The sequence below is a fragment of the Sorghum bicolor genome, chromosome 3, assembly GCF_000003195.3.
Source record: "Sorghum bicolor cultivar BTx623 chromosome 3, Sorghum_bicolor_NCBIv3, whole genome shotgun sequence".
NCBI classification, from domain to species: Eukaryota; Viridiplantae; Streptophyta; class Magnoliopsida; order Poales; family Poaceae; genus Sorghum; species Sorghum bicolor.
Window position 1 is genome coordinate 65,479,439 of NC_012872.2, and position 10,207 is coordinate 65,489,645.

Consider the following 10,207-nt stretch of genomic DNA (forward strand, 5'->3'; position numbering starts at 1 on the left):
TTGTGCGAGGATGAGGGTAGGCCTGCGGCAGCACTGCGCAAGGCCAAGGGCAGGCCACCAGCGGCACCGCACAATGCTGAGGGCAGGCCCTGCCGAGGGTAGGCCGCCGGCGGCACTCCACGCAAGGTCAAGGGCAGACCGGCGGCGGCGCTCTGCTGAGCCCAATCCAGCCCTGGATAGGGTCCATGAGGGAGGTGAGCCACAATTACAATACTGATCTTCTATTCAAAAATTAATCAACACTAATAATTTTCTTAGGAACCCATAGGAACAAAAAAATAGCTTCAACCACAGTAAAAGAGCTCATATAATAATATTATATAGATAAAATGATATGCTATGACTGGATCTAACGGGATTTAATTTGGTAACCACGTACGTCCACTGTGAGTCCACATGATGGTTGGTAAAATGATGAGCACATGGAAGTCAGCTAGCTGCTAAGTAAGGTAGCGGCAGGCTGTCGTCGTGTGCGTTGTGCAATCCGATTGCCTGCACACATGCATGCATGCATGCATGCATGCAACAAGGCACAAGGCCAGGGACATGCAACGAGGCACGCGAGCACCCGCGGCGCAGGCGGCAGGCCCGCACAGACGCCTGCCGCGCCCGGCCGGCGCCCGCCTGCACGTGCGTAGTAGGAGTACGTTCCCGGCGTTCGTCGAGCGAGGCCGGCCGGCCGAGCACATGTCGCGCACGCACGCACGGAACCAATGAAACTCGATCAGTACGTACGTGTGTCGAGTGTCGTCCAGCACAAGATGCGGCTACACTTTTTAGCGGCCGCGCGGTGAATCCAAGGAGTTGTTAAGGCCACTCACTCACAGTGCAAGACTCTATCACAGAGTCCAAGACACTTAATTACATATTATTTATGGTATTTTGCTGATGTGGCAGCATATTTATTGAAGAAAGAGGTAGAAAAAAAATAAGACTTCAAGTCTTATTTAGACTCCAAGTACACATTGTTCGAGGTAATAAATAACTTTAGACTCTATGATAGAGTCTGGTGGCCTAATCAATCAAATGCGGCATCGGAAACCAAAATCGAGCGAGCGTGCGTGCGTGCGTGCTTGGGAGTGCGAGCGATCCCCCCATCTCGGCGCGGCGAAGCCTGCCTGGCTGCCCCGATCCGCTCCCCGGCGCCTCTAAACAAACCTGCGCGTGTCGTTTCTTGGTTCCTTTCGTGGCTACTACACCTGGCACTGGGACGGGAATGGAGCGCCGTGTGCTGATCAAGGCCACCAGCCACAGAGTACTTACCGCAGAGGAATTGGTGTTCCATTGGGACGGGCCCGGGTGCCTCTAGGGCCCAGGCCAGGGTCCATGGCCTTATCGGTCGTGGCCCAGCCGGCTGCCGAGCCACGCCGACTTAAAATAATGTTTGCTAATCTATTATTATAAAATTAATGAATAAATATTGATAGATAATCCTAGTGAACAAGCTCCGCTCCCATCCACTGCCCAGTTAGGGTTAGTCCCTAGAAGTATATAATGTAACTCTACGGGATACTTACCTGGGCATGCCAACCTATGTGGGTCAGTCAAGAATGAGTGTTTTTCGGTTCACCTCTGAGAACATGTGGAAAAGAGTACAGGGTTGGAGTGACAAACCAATGTCCAGAGCAGGGAAGGAAGTAATGTTAAAAGCTGTGGCTCAGGCTATTCCCACATATGTTATGAGTTGCTTCCAACTTCCTGGTGGTGTTTGTGAAAAGATGAGATCAACAATCTCTAACCACTGGTGGGGATACGAAGGTGGAAAAAAGAAGATGCACTGGCGCTCTTGGGACTGGTTAACAACTCCAAAGACTATGGGAGGCATGGGTTTCAGAGACATGCAGTTATTTAATCAGGCGATGTTGGGCCGACAATGTTGGCGATTAGTAATTGACCCTCAGTCGCTTTGTGCCAGGGTGCTTAAAGGAAGATATTATCCAAACACGGACTTCATGGAATCTAGGCCAACACGCAACTGCTCGTACACTTGGCGCAGTCTGATGCATGGCAAGCAACTCCTGGATTGTGGTATAGTGTGGCGAGTGGGAAATGGGGAACATATCAACTTGACCAAGGACCGATGGGGCTCTGGGTCATCCCATCACCAATTACGTCCAATGATACAGCTGCCAGATGACCTTAAGGTGAGTTTTCTAATTGATGCAGATTCAGGAAGTTGGAATGAGGAGCTTGTAAGAGCTTGCTTTAATAACGAAGATGCAGAAATTATCCTCAAAATCCCTATAAGTTCGAATCAAACTCAGGACTTCGTGTCCTGGTTGCACACAAGATCAGGGCTATACACTGTAAAATCAGCATATGCTATGGCTAGAACAGCAGCCTTTTTCTTAACAGCTAGTGCCAAGGGTAAAGGCTCAACTTCAGACCAGGAAAGCATAACAAGAGAGTGGAAGCTGCTTTGGGGGATAAAAGCACCCCCAAAAATGAAAATTATTCTCTGGAGGATTGCACACAATTGTCTGCCGACTGGCCAACAACTAAAAAAGAGACATGTCCCTGAAGCACCTGACATTTGCTATTACTGCGGGAGAGAAGAAACTCAGGAACATACTTTTCTAACCTGCCAATATGTTGCTGAAATCTGGAGAGAACTGAAGAATGCATGTGGTTTGTCAAGGCGCCTGCATAATTGTCCTTCTGCCAAGCAATGGTTATTTCATTACTTAGCAAAATCCACAGAGAAAGAAGCCACAGTTTTAACGATCACTATTTGGCATATTTGGGAGGCCAGAAATGGTGTCCGAAATGGTGAGCACGAAGTGCATCCTTGCTACATTGTGCAGAAAATACAAGCATACGTCGAAATGGTTCTGATGCATCTCTATGAACCTGTTGACTCCAAAAGGTGTGACCCTATAATTTCTAAGCAATGGGCTCCACCGCCGGAAGGATGGGTGATGGTTAACGTTGATGCAGCATTGTTCGCAGAATCAAAGAAGATGGGTATTGGTTTAGTGATTAGAGACTACAATGGTAGCTTTTTGGCTGCTTGTAGACAGAGCCGCAGCTGGGTCACCGAACCTGAACTTGCAGAGGCATATGCTCTTAGACATGCAGTCCTTTTTGTCTCAAGTCTTCCATACCTTAAGGTATTGCTAGCGTCTGACTGCCTCTCTGTGATCCATAAGCTCCAATCAAATGGCAGAGATCGCTCACTAGTGGCATCGGTAATTCAGGACATCAAGCAAGAGATGAGACTTTCATCAATTGATTTCTCTTTTATTCATGTCAGTAGATGTTGTAATGTGGTAGCTCATATTCTAGCTAGATCAGCTGGTCAATGTTCTGACTCTGTTTGGTTTCATGAGGCGCCGGAGCTCATCCAGGCCTCTTTATGTAATGATCGGTTGAATTAATGAAACGCTACCCGTTGCTCTCAAAAAAAAAAAAGTCCCAGACTGCAGCATGCTAGTACTCCCATACAGAGTTTTTTTTCTCCAATATACAAAAGATTTTACGTATCATCGTATTAAACCAATGCGGAGTACTAGTATCTGCTACGCCGTCCTGACGCTGCTGACAGTGAGATCGCTACCGGTTGATTGAGTTGGCGCTGCTGCCAGTGACCATCCAATGCAATCAGAGAGTGATTGCCGATACCAGCTGGCGCTGTCTCAACTCTGATCGGGTTCGCTGCTTTCTGAGGGCGTCGCGGAGGAAGTAGACATGACGCTGGGAGGTCGATCATGTATGTTTCCACATCAACATTCAACAGCATAAGATCACCTATACCGTCCCAGCCAAGCTCCTAGATTTGGATTACGTGCACAGGGACGGAAGCTAATCTTTCGAAACAACCGTTTTTTACCTCCTCCGTTGAACGTTGGCAATCTCGACGTACCGATTTTGGAAAGGGCCTTTGAAGGCCCAAAGGCCCAAGGCCACCATACAATATGCCTTTGGGCCTAATCTGTCATCGTGCTAGTGCCAGTCGTTGACCTAAGATTTTTTATTTTAAAAAAGTCTATTTAACTTCCTCCAAATACAACTCCTTTTAGTTCAAGTCCATCCGATATGATGTAGCCATAAAACTAATTTGTGTACATATGGACCCTACATCTTAAGTCAGGCCATATGGAATTGAAATTCACCCTCGCACCTTTAAATTTCAATTAATTTGACTAAATTTTATTTCAATTTTGTCAGAAACGACTCAATGTAATGGTAAGCAACTTTGTGCAAAATCAGTATGGATTGATCTATATGTGTCTCATGTTAAAAGTCGACCTTAAAATTTAAACCTCATGTTCATACCTTAAAATCGTAGCAATAATAAGAGAAATTTATCGAAGATGACTCAAGCTACTTGGTGCATATTGATGTGGCAATATCACACACTTAGCTAGACCCCCACTTCAAAAGTGAGGACATAGAATTAAAACATCATTCATACCTTAAAAGTCTAGAGAATTTGAATAAAACTTTATTAGAAACAACTCAGCGTGCGATAAGTACTTCATGAAAATTAGGATGTTCCAAATCAACTCGTGGGTAATTTCCACATCAAAAGATGGACACTGGAACGGTTAATCTACTAAGACAAATTAAGGAAGAACCTTATACTATTGGACCATGGATAACAATATAGGAAGACCAATAATATCAAAGCTTGAAATTGACATGGTTAAGCAATCAAAGTGCACTTAAAAAAAATCCAAATAGATCAAAACAACCTGTTGTTGGCTAGACATATCCTATCTAAATCCACTAAACGCAATCTAAAATTGTATTTATCCATCTGATAATTCAAGTCCATCCTACATGCTTGCAATCAAGTATCCGTCTAATAAGCTTTACACTACATTTTTATTAAAGAAAAAATTACCTTCCAAAACAGGAAAGTCCGTAATAAAAAGAGAAGAGAAAAACAACCCAAACCAAACTGGAACGGGAAGAGGGAGGCGGGCGGTTCCCTTCCCGCCATTTCCTCCCCACCCACCCTTCCCTCGGCCATGGCCACCACCCAATCACCCGCGCTATAGAATTCTCAGGTCGCCCTCCTTGGCCCCCCCCCCCCCCCCCTACGGCTCCACAACCCCCAGCACCCTCATCCTCTCCGGGGGGACGGACGCCGGCCGCTGCCCCTCCGCCACCCCCCGGCCGTCGCCATGGGCAACTGCTGCCCGGGCTCCGGGGATGCGGAGCCCGCCCCCGATGCTTCCGCCGACCCCTCCTCCCGCCTCCACTCCGGCGGCACGTCCCTCAAGGCCGGCGCCTCGGACGGGTCTGCCCCCAAGCCCACGAAGCCGCCGGCGCCCATTGGCCCGGTGCTGGGCCGCCCCATGGAGGACGTGCGCAGCATCTACACCGTGGGCAAGGAGCTCGGGCGCGGGCAGTTCGGCGTCACCAGCCTGTGCACGCACAAGGCCACCGGGGAGCGGTTCGCGTGCAAGACCATCGCGAAGCGGAAGCTGTCCACCAAGGAGGACGTGGAGGACGTGCGGCGCGAGGTGCAGATCATGTACCACCTCGCCGGGCAGCCCAACATCGTGGAGCTCAAGGGCGCCTACGAGGACAAGCAGTCGGTGCACCTCGTCATGGAGCTCTGCGCCGGCGGGGAGCTCTTCGACCGCATCATCTCCAAGGGCAAGTACACGGAGCGCGCCGCCGCGTCGCTGCTCCGCACCATCGTCGAGATCGTGCACACCTGCCACTCCCTGGGCGTCATCCACCGCGACCTCAAGCCCGAGAACTTCCTCCTCCTCAGCAAGGACGAGAACGCGCCGCTCAAGGCCACTGACTTCGGCCTCTCCGTCTTCTTCAAGCAAGGGGAGGTGTTCAAGGACATCGTCGGCAGCGCCTACTACATCGCGCCGGAGGTGCTCAAGAGGAACTATGGCCCCGAGGCGGACATCTGGAGCATCGGCGTCATCGTCTACATCCTCCTCTGCGGAGTTCCGCCCTTCTGGGCCGGCAAGTCTCGATCGTCCTCCATTTCTGCATGCATTTGCTGTTTCTTTTCAGCGCTTGCTTGCTTGTCGCTCCGATCCCATCTCCAGCAGGCATGTTCTGAAAGACGATGCGTTTCAGAATCCGAGCACGGCATCTTCAACTCCATCCTGAGGGGACAGGTGGATTTCACAAGCGACCCGTGGCCGCGCATTTCGCCGAGCGCAAAGGACCTCGTCAGGAAGATGCTCACCTCTGACCCCAAGAAGAGGATCTCTGCCTACGACGTCCTCAGTACGTTCTCCGATCCTTCTCCTCCTCCTTTTGCACGGATGTGCAGTTTTGACTCTTGAATCGCTGAATTGAATGAAACGGCGGTATATATATCTGTTTGCTGTGCAGATCATCCGTGGATCAAGGAAGATGGCGAGGCGCCTGACACGCCACTGGACAACGCTGTCATGAACAGGCTCAAGCAGTTCACGGCGATGAACCAGTTCAAGAAAGCCGCGCTGAGGGTAAGTGTATTTTTTTTCCCGGCACAACATTCCGAATTCAAGGACCTGCCTGACAGGTGAAGTGACCATTCTGAAATCCTGATTATCACTGAATCGAACGAAGGTCATCGCCGGATGCCTGTCGGAGGAAGAGATCAGGGGTCTGAAGGAGATGTTCAAGAGCATGGACTCCGACAACAGCGGCACCATCACCGTGGACGAGCTCCGGCGAGGGCTGGCCAAGCAGGGCACCAAGCTCAGCGAGGCCGAAGTGGAGCAGCTGATGGCGGCCGTGAGTTTCCATTTCCATTTCTCACACACTTGGCACACGTGCATTGCTCATGCTCACACACGGACACGGTGCTGAAGCTGAAGGATATGCACGATTGCAAAATAAAATATGTAAATGCAGGCCGACGCGGACGGGAACGGGACGATCGACTACGAGGAGTTCATCACGGCGACGATGCACGTGAACAGGATGGACAGGGAGGAACACCTGTACACTGCGTTCCAGTACTTCGACAAGGATGGCAGCGGGTAACCCTTCGCTCGCTCGCTGATTCAGAAATCAGAATCACACGTAAATGCTAGTAAGTCTCATCTTGTGGCTTCTTGGCAATGGCAGGTGCATCTCCAAGGAGGAGCTGGAGCAGGCGCTCAAGGAGAAGGGGCTCCTGGACGGCAGGGACATCAAGGAAATCATCTCGGAGGTCGACGCCGACAACGTAAGTCACCGGTTGCTTTGCTGCATGGATTCTGAACGATGATGAGGTCGGTCGGCTGATCGGTCGGTTGTTGGAATCGTTTGGTGCATGACGCAGGACGGGAGGATCGACTACAGCGAGTTCGTGGCGATGATGAGGAAAGGGAATGCCGAGCAGAACCCCAAGAAGCGGCGCGACGTCGTGTTGTAGCCTGTACCTGTAGGAGCAGAGAGCTAGCTGCTGATATATATCGAATATCGAATGGTAAATGGATCGGCGTCCAGCCAGTTGATGACACGACGTATGGGCTGCTTGCTTGTACACTGGTTGAGCAGGGCAAGACGCAGTGGCAGGGAGATGCAAGCACTCGGCTGCGAATACATCGAAACATGCATGGTGAGCTGGAGCATGGAAGGGCCAGGGACTCCTGACAATGTAGGTAAAAGTATGAAAGGATGCAGTACACCTTATTGACCGAGGACCCGTGCTGTGGAGCCTGAACACAGCAGCAGCTGTTGTTTTAGATCTGTTGCATTCGTAAACTGCTTACTGATGGTTGGAGAATTCGTCAGTGACCACCAGTCTCTCGACGTGCAATGACCATGGAGACATGGATTGTGTATATATCTTCAGATGTGTAAGTGTAAACGTAAGGGAATAGCATACGCGAATCTAATATGTTGTTGAGCGATTGTGGACAGTTTTCCTTTCCCTTTTGTATCATTGGTTCGCGGTGACACAGAGAAGTAATGCATGAGACGAGCACATTATGAGCACATGTATACATGGAAAAGAGATTAGATTCAGCCAAGACAAGCTATTCTATGCAGGACTACAAAACCTGTAGCTTCTCTATGTAAGCCGAGAGAGAAATCGAGTCACGGTGAAAGAACGTTCTATTAAGAGCATCTCCAAAGACTTTGGCAAATTGACTTGGCATTTGTTGTTATTTGCAAACTCCCATAACAAAATGCAAAAGATAAAAATAGGTCATCTCCAAAGGAATTGGCATTTAGACTTGGCAAATGATAAAAATAGAATGTCTCCAGGCGTGCGCGCTTTCCTCGCGCGTGACTTTGCTCGCGCGATTGGGTTTGCAAAGCCATCCACAACTTGGCATTTTTGCCAAGTTTGCTCCCTCATTTGCCAAGTTGCCCGAATTGCAAACTCCAAATGCAAAACCGTTGGATACCTCTTTTAGAGCTTTTTAGCAAATTACTCAAATGCAAACCTCAAATGCAAAACCCTTGGAGATGCTCTAAGGTGTTGTTTCAGAACAAACTAGCAAGCTGGTCCGTGTAAATAGTGCGGCTATCTAGTTTTTTTTGTCATTATAACATTTATTTATATTCTCACTTGAAGGTAACTTTTTTCAAATAATTTTGTTTATTACACTATTATTGAAACAATTTTCATAAACGCTCGAATCAGGTTTCTAGAGGTGGGCACGAAGTTTACCTTCAGCGCACCTTCACTATAAACCGGTACTTTTGAAGACGGTCAAGTGTACCTCCAAAAATAGAGTAAAAAGAAAAGGCTTGTTGTTGAGCCCTCTGAGCCCATCGACGAGGCCCACCAAGCCGTCCACTTGCTCGCGCCGCCTCCTCCGATTTAGAGGCCGCCGCCCTTGTCTACCCCACCAGGAGCCCTTTCCACAACTGCATCGTCGCACTACGCAAGAGACAGACGACAATTTGATACATTGGTGGCTACGGCAGAGATAGGCAGTTGACGTTGTAGTATGCAAGAGCTTCGATGGCCTAGTGCTGCTTGTTGAATGGACAATATGGAAAGAAAGTAATACAAAGATCTTTGGGCATACAACTAGGCAACCGAGGGACGTCTTTAGTGAGATAGTCACGGAGGGGGACAACGGGATAGAGGCAGACTTCGGGAGCCTTGCCAGGTTTTTTAGCAACTCGGTCATTGCGCAATCTTTGGCCGCATAGCACACTAATGTACTCGAGATGCTAAACCAGTTTACTTCTTTGTTTGCATTGGCAGATTATGACTTGCAACCGCGCCACTGCAACTCAAGGTGGCTAGTGTGTACATTGAAATTATATTCTGCTCTTAATGAAACACAGATGCAGTCCATTCTAAAAAATGCTGCCCCAAGTCCTTGATCTGTCGCCATGCTTTCTGATTCGCCGCTCGAGTCTCTGTTGCTAGGCCATGTGCCGTTGTCTCGTTGTGCAGTTCTCTACCTCAATGTAGTGCTCTAGTCTCAATGATGGTGGTCGTGTGGGGGGAGGGGTAGGCGTCAGTCTGAGAGCGATGGAGAAAACATTAAAAATGGCTATTATAGATAAGTGTTGCTAAAGAAAATGTCAAAAAATGGCTATTAGGTAAGTGTTGCTAAAGAAAACATCAAAAATGGCTATTATAGAAATGGATGGCTATACGAACAAGCAAATAGAGGGCATGTTTAGATAGCATTACTGGAGATGCTCTTAATTAATCATACATTCCTTATCATAGAACTAATCAAAGTTCAATGCATATATTGTCTGCCTTCTAATGTGAGGCACACTTAAGGCTGACTTATAAGTACTAAAACAAACAATGTTATGCACCACCCGTTGTTCTAAGTGGAGGTGTGTGTGTGTGTGTGGGTATGTGTAAGAGGTGGGATTTGGATATTAAGGCGACAACAACCTATTTAGACCAATTAGTCCGCCCATATGCATGTGGTTTTTTAGTTGTTGCAATTGTGTAGCGTGCAAGATTAACATGGACCTTTGAGAAAGTAGCAATCTCATCAACAATATGTAGACCTGGTGGGTACAAACTTGCATTTCAGGATAAAGAGATAGCCTAGGTCTAACTGAGAGAGAACTAGAGGGAGAGATAGAGGTAGAATAGTGGGGGTGATGTTACCGACCATCGGCAGGTTCAGAGGAGGAGCTCGAGTCCCCCGTGATGTCGGTGGTGTGGTTAGCGATGATGTAGAGGATGTTGTGAAGTCTAGTGATGCGATCTAATGGTCGGGGACGATGGCGTAGAGGTGGCAGAGAAGACGATGGCAGCTTCCCGTCGTTGGTTGCACATCCTCTAATATTGGGCTAGGGTTGTGTCAGCGGGAACAGTGGT

General features: G+C 48.6%; 1 protein-coding gene across 1 annotated transcript; it reads left to right on the forward strand.

Annotated features, from left to right (window-relative positions):
- Positions 5,052-7,927, forward strand: LOC8082417 (calcium-dependent protein kinase 2). Its single transcript, XM_002456461.2, has 7 exons — positions 5,052-5,934; positions 6,052-6,204; positions 6,313-6,428; positions 6,532-6,699; positions 6,820-6,947; positions 7,036-7,135; positions 7,232-7,927. Exons 1-7 carry the CDS (start codon positions 5,130-5,132, stop codon positions 7,322-7,324), a joined length of 1,563 nt encoding a protein of 520 aa, XP_002456506.2. The 5' UTR covers positions 5,052-5,129; the 3' UTR covers positions 7,325-7,927.

Bases quoted from the DNA above. Each gene is read 5' to 3' on its own strand.
- LOC8082417 (XM_002456461.2), top strand. From the start codon at position 5,130: ATGGGCAACTGCTGCCCGGGCTCCGGGGATGCGGAGCCCGCCCCCGAT. The intron at 5,935-6,051 runs GCAAGTCTCGAT...GATGCGTTTCAG, and splicing joins AGTTCCGCCCTTCTGGGCCG to AATCCGAGCACGGCATCTTC. The intron at 6,948-7,035 runs GTAACCCTTCGC...TGGCAATGGCAG, and splicing joins TTCGACAAGGATGGCAGCGG to GTGCATCTCCAAGGAGGAGC.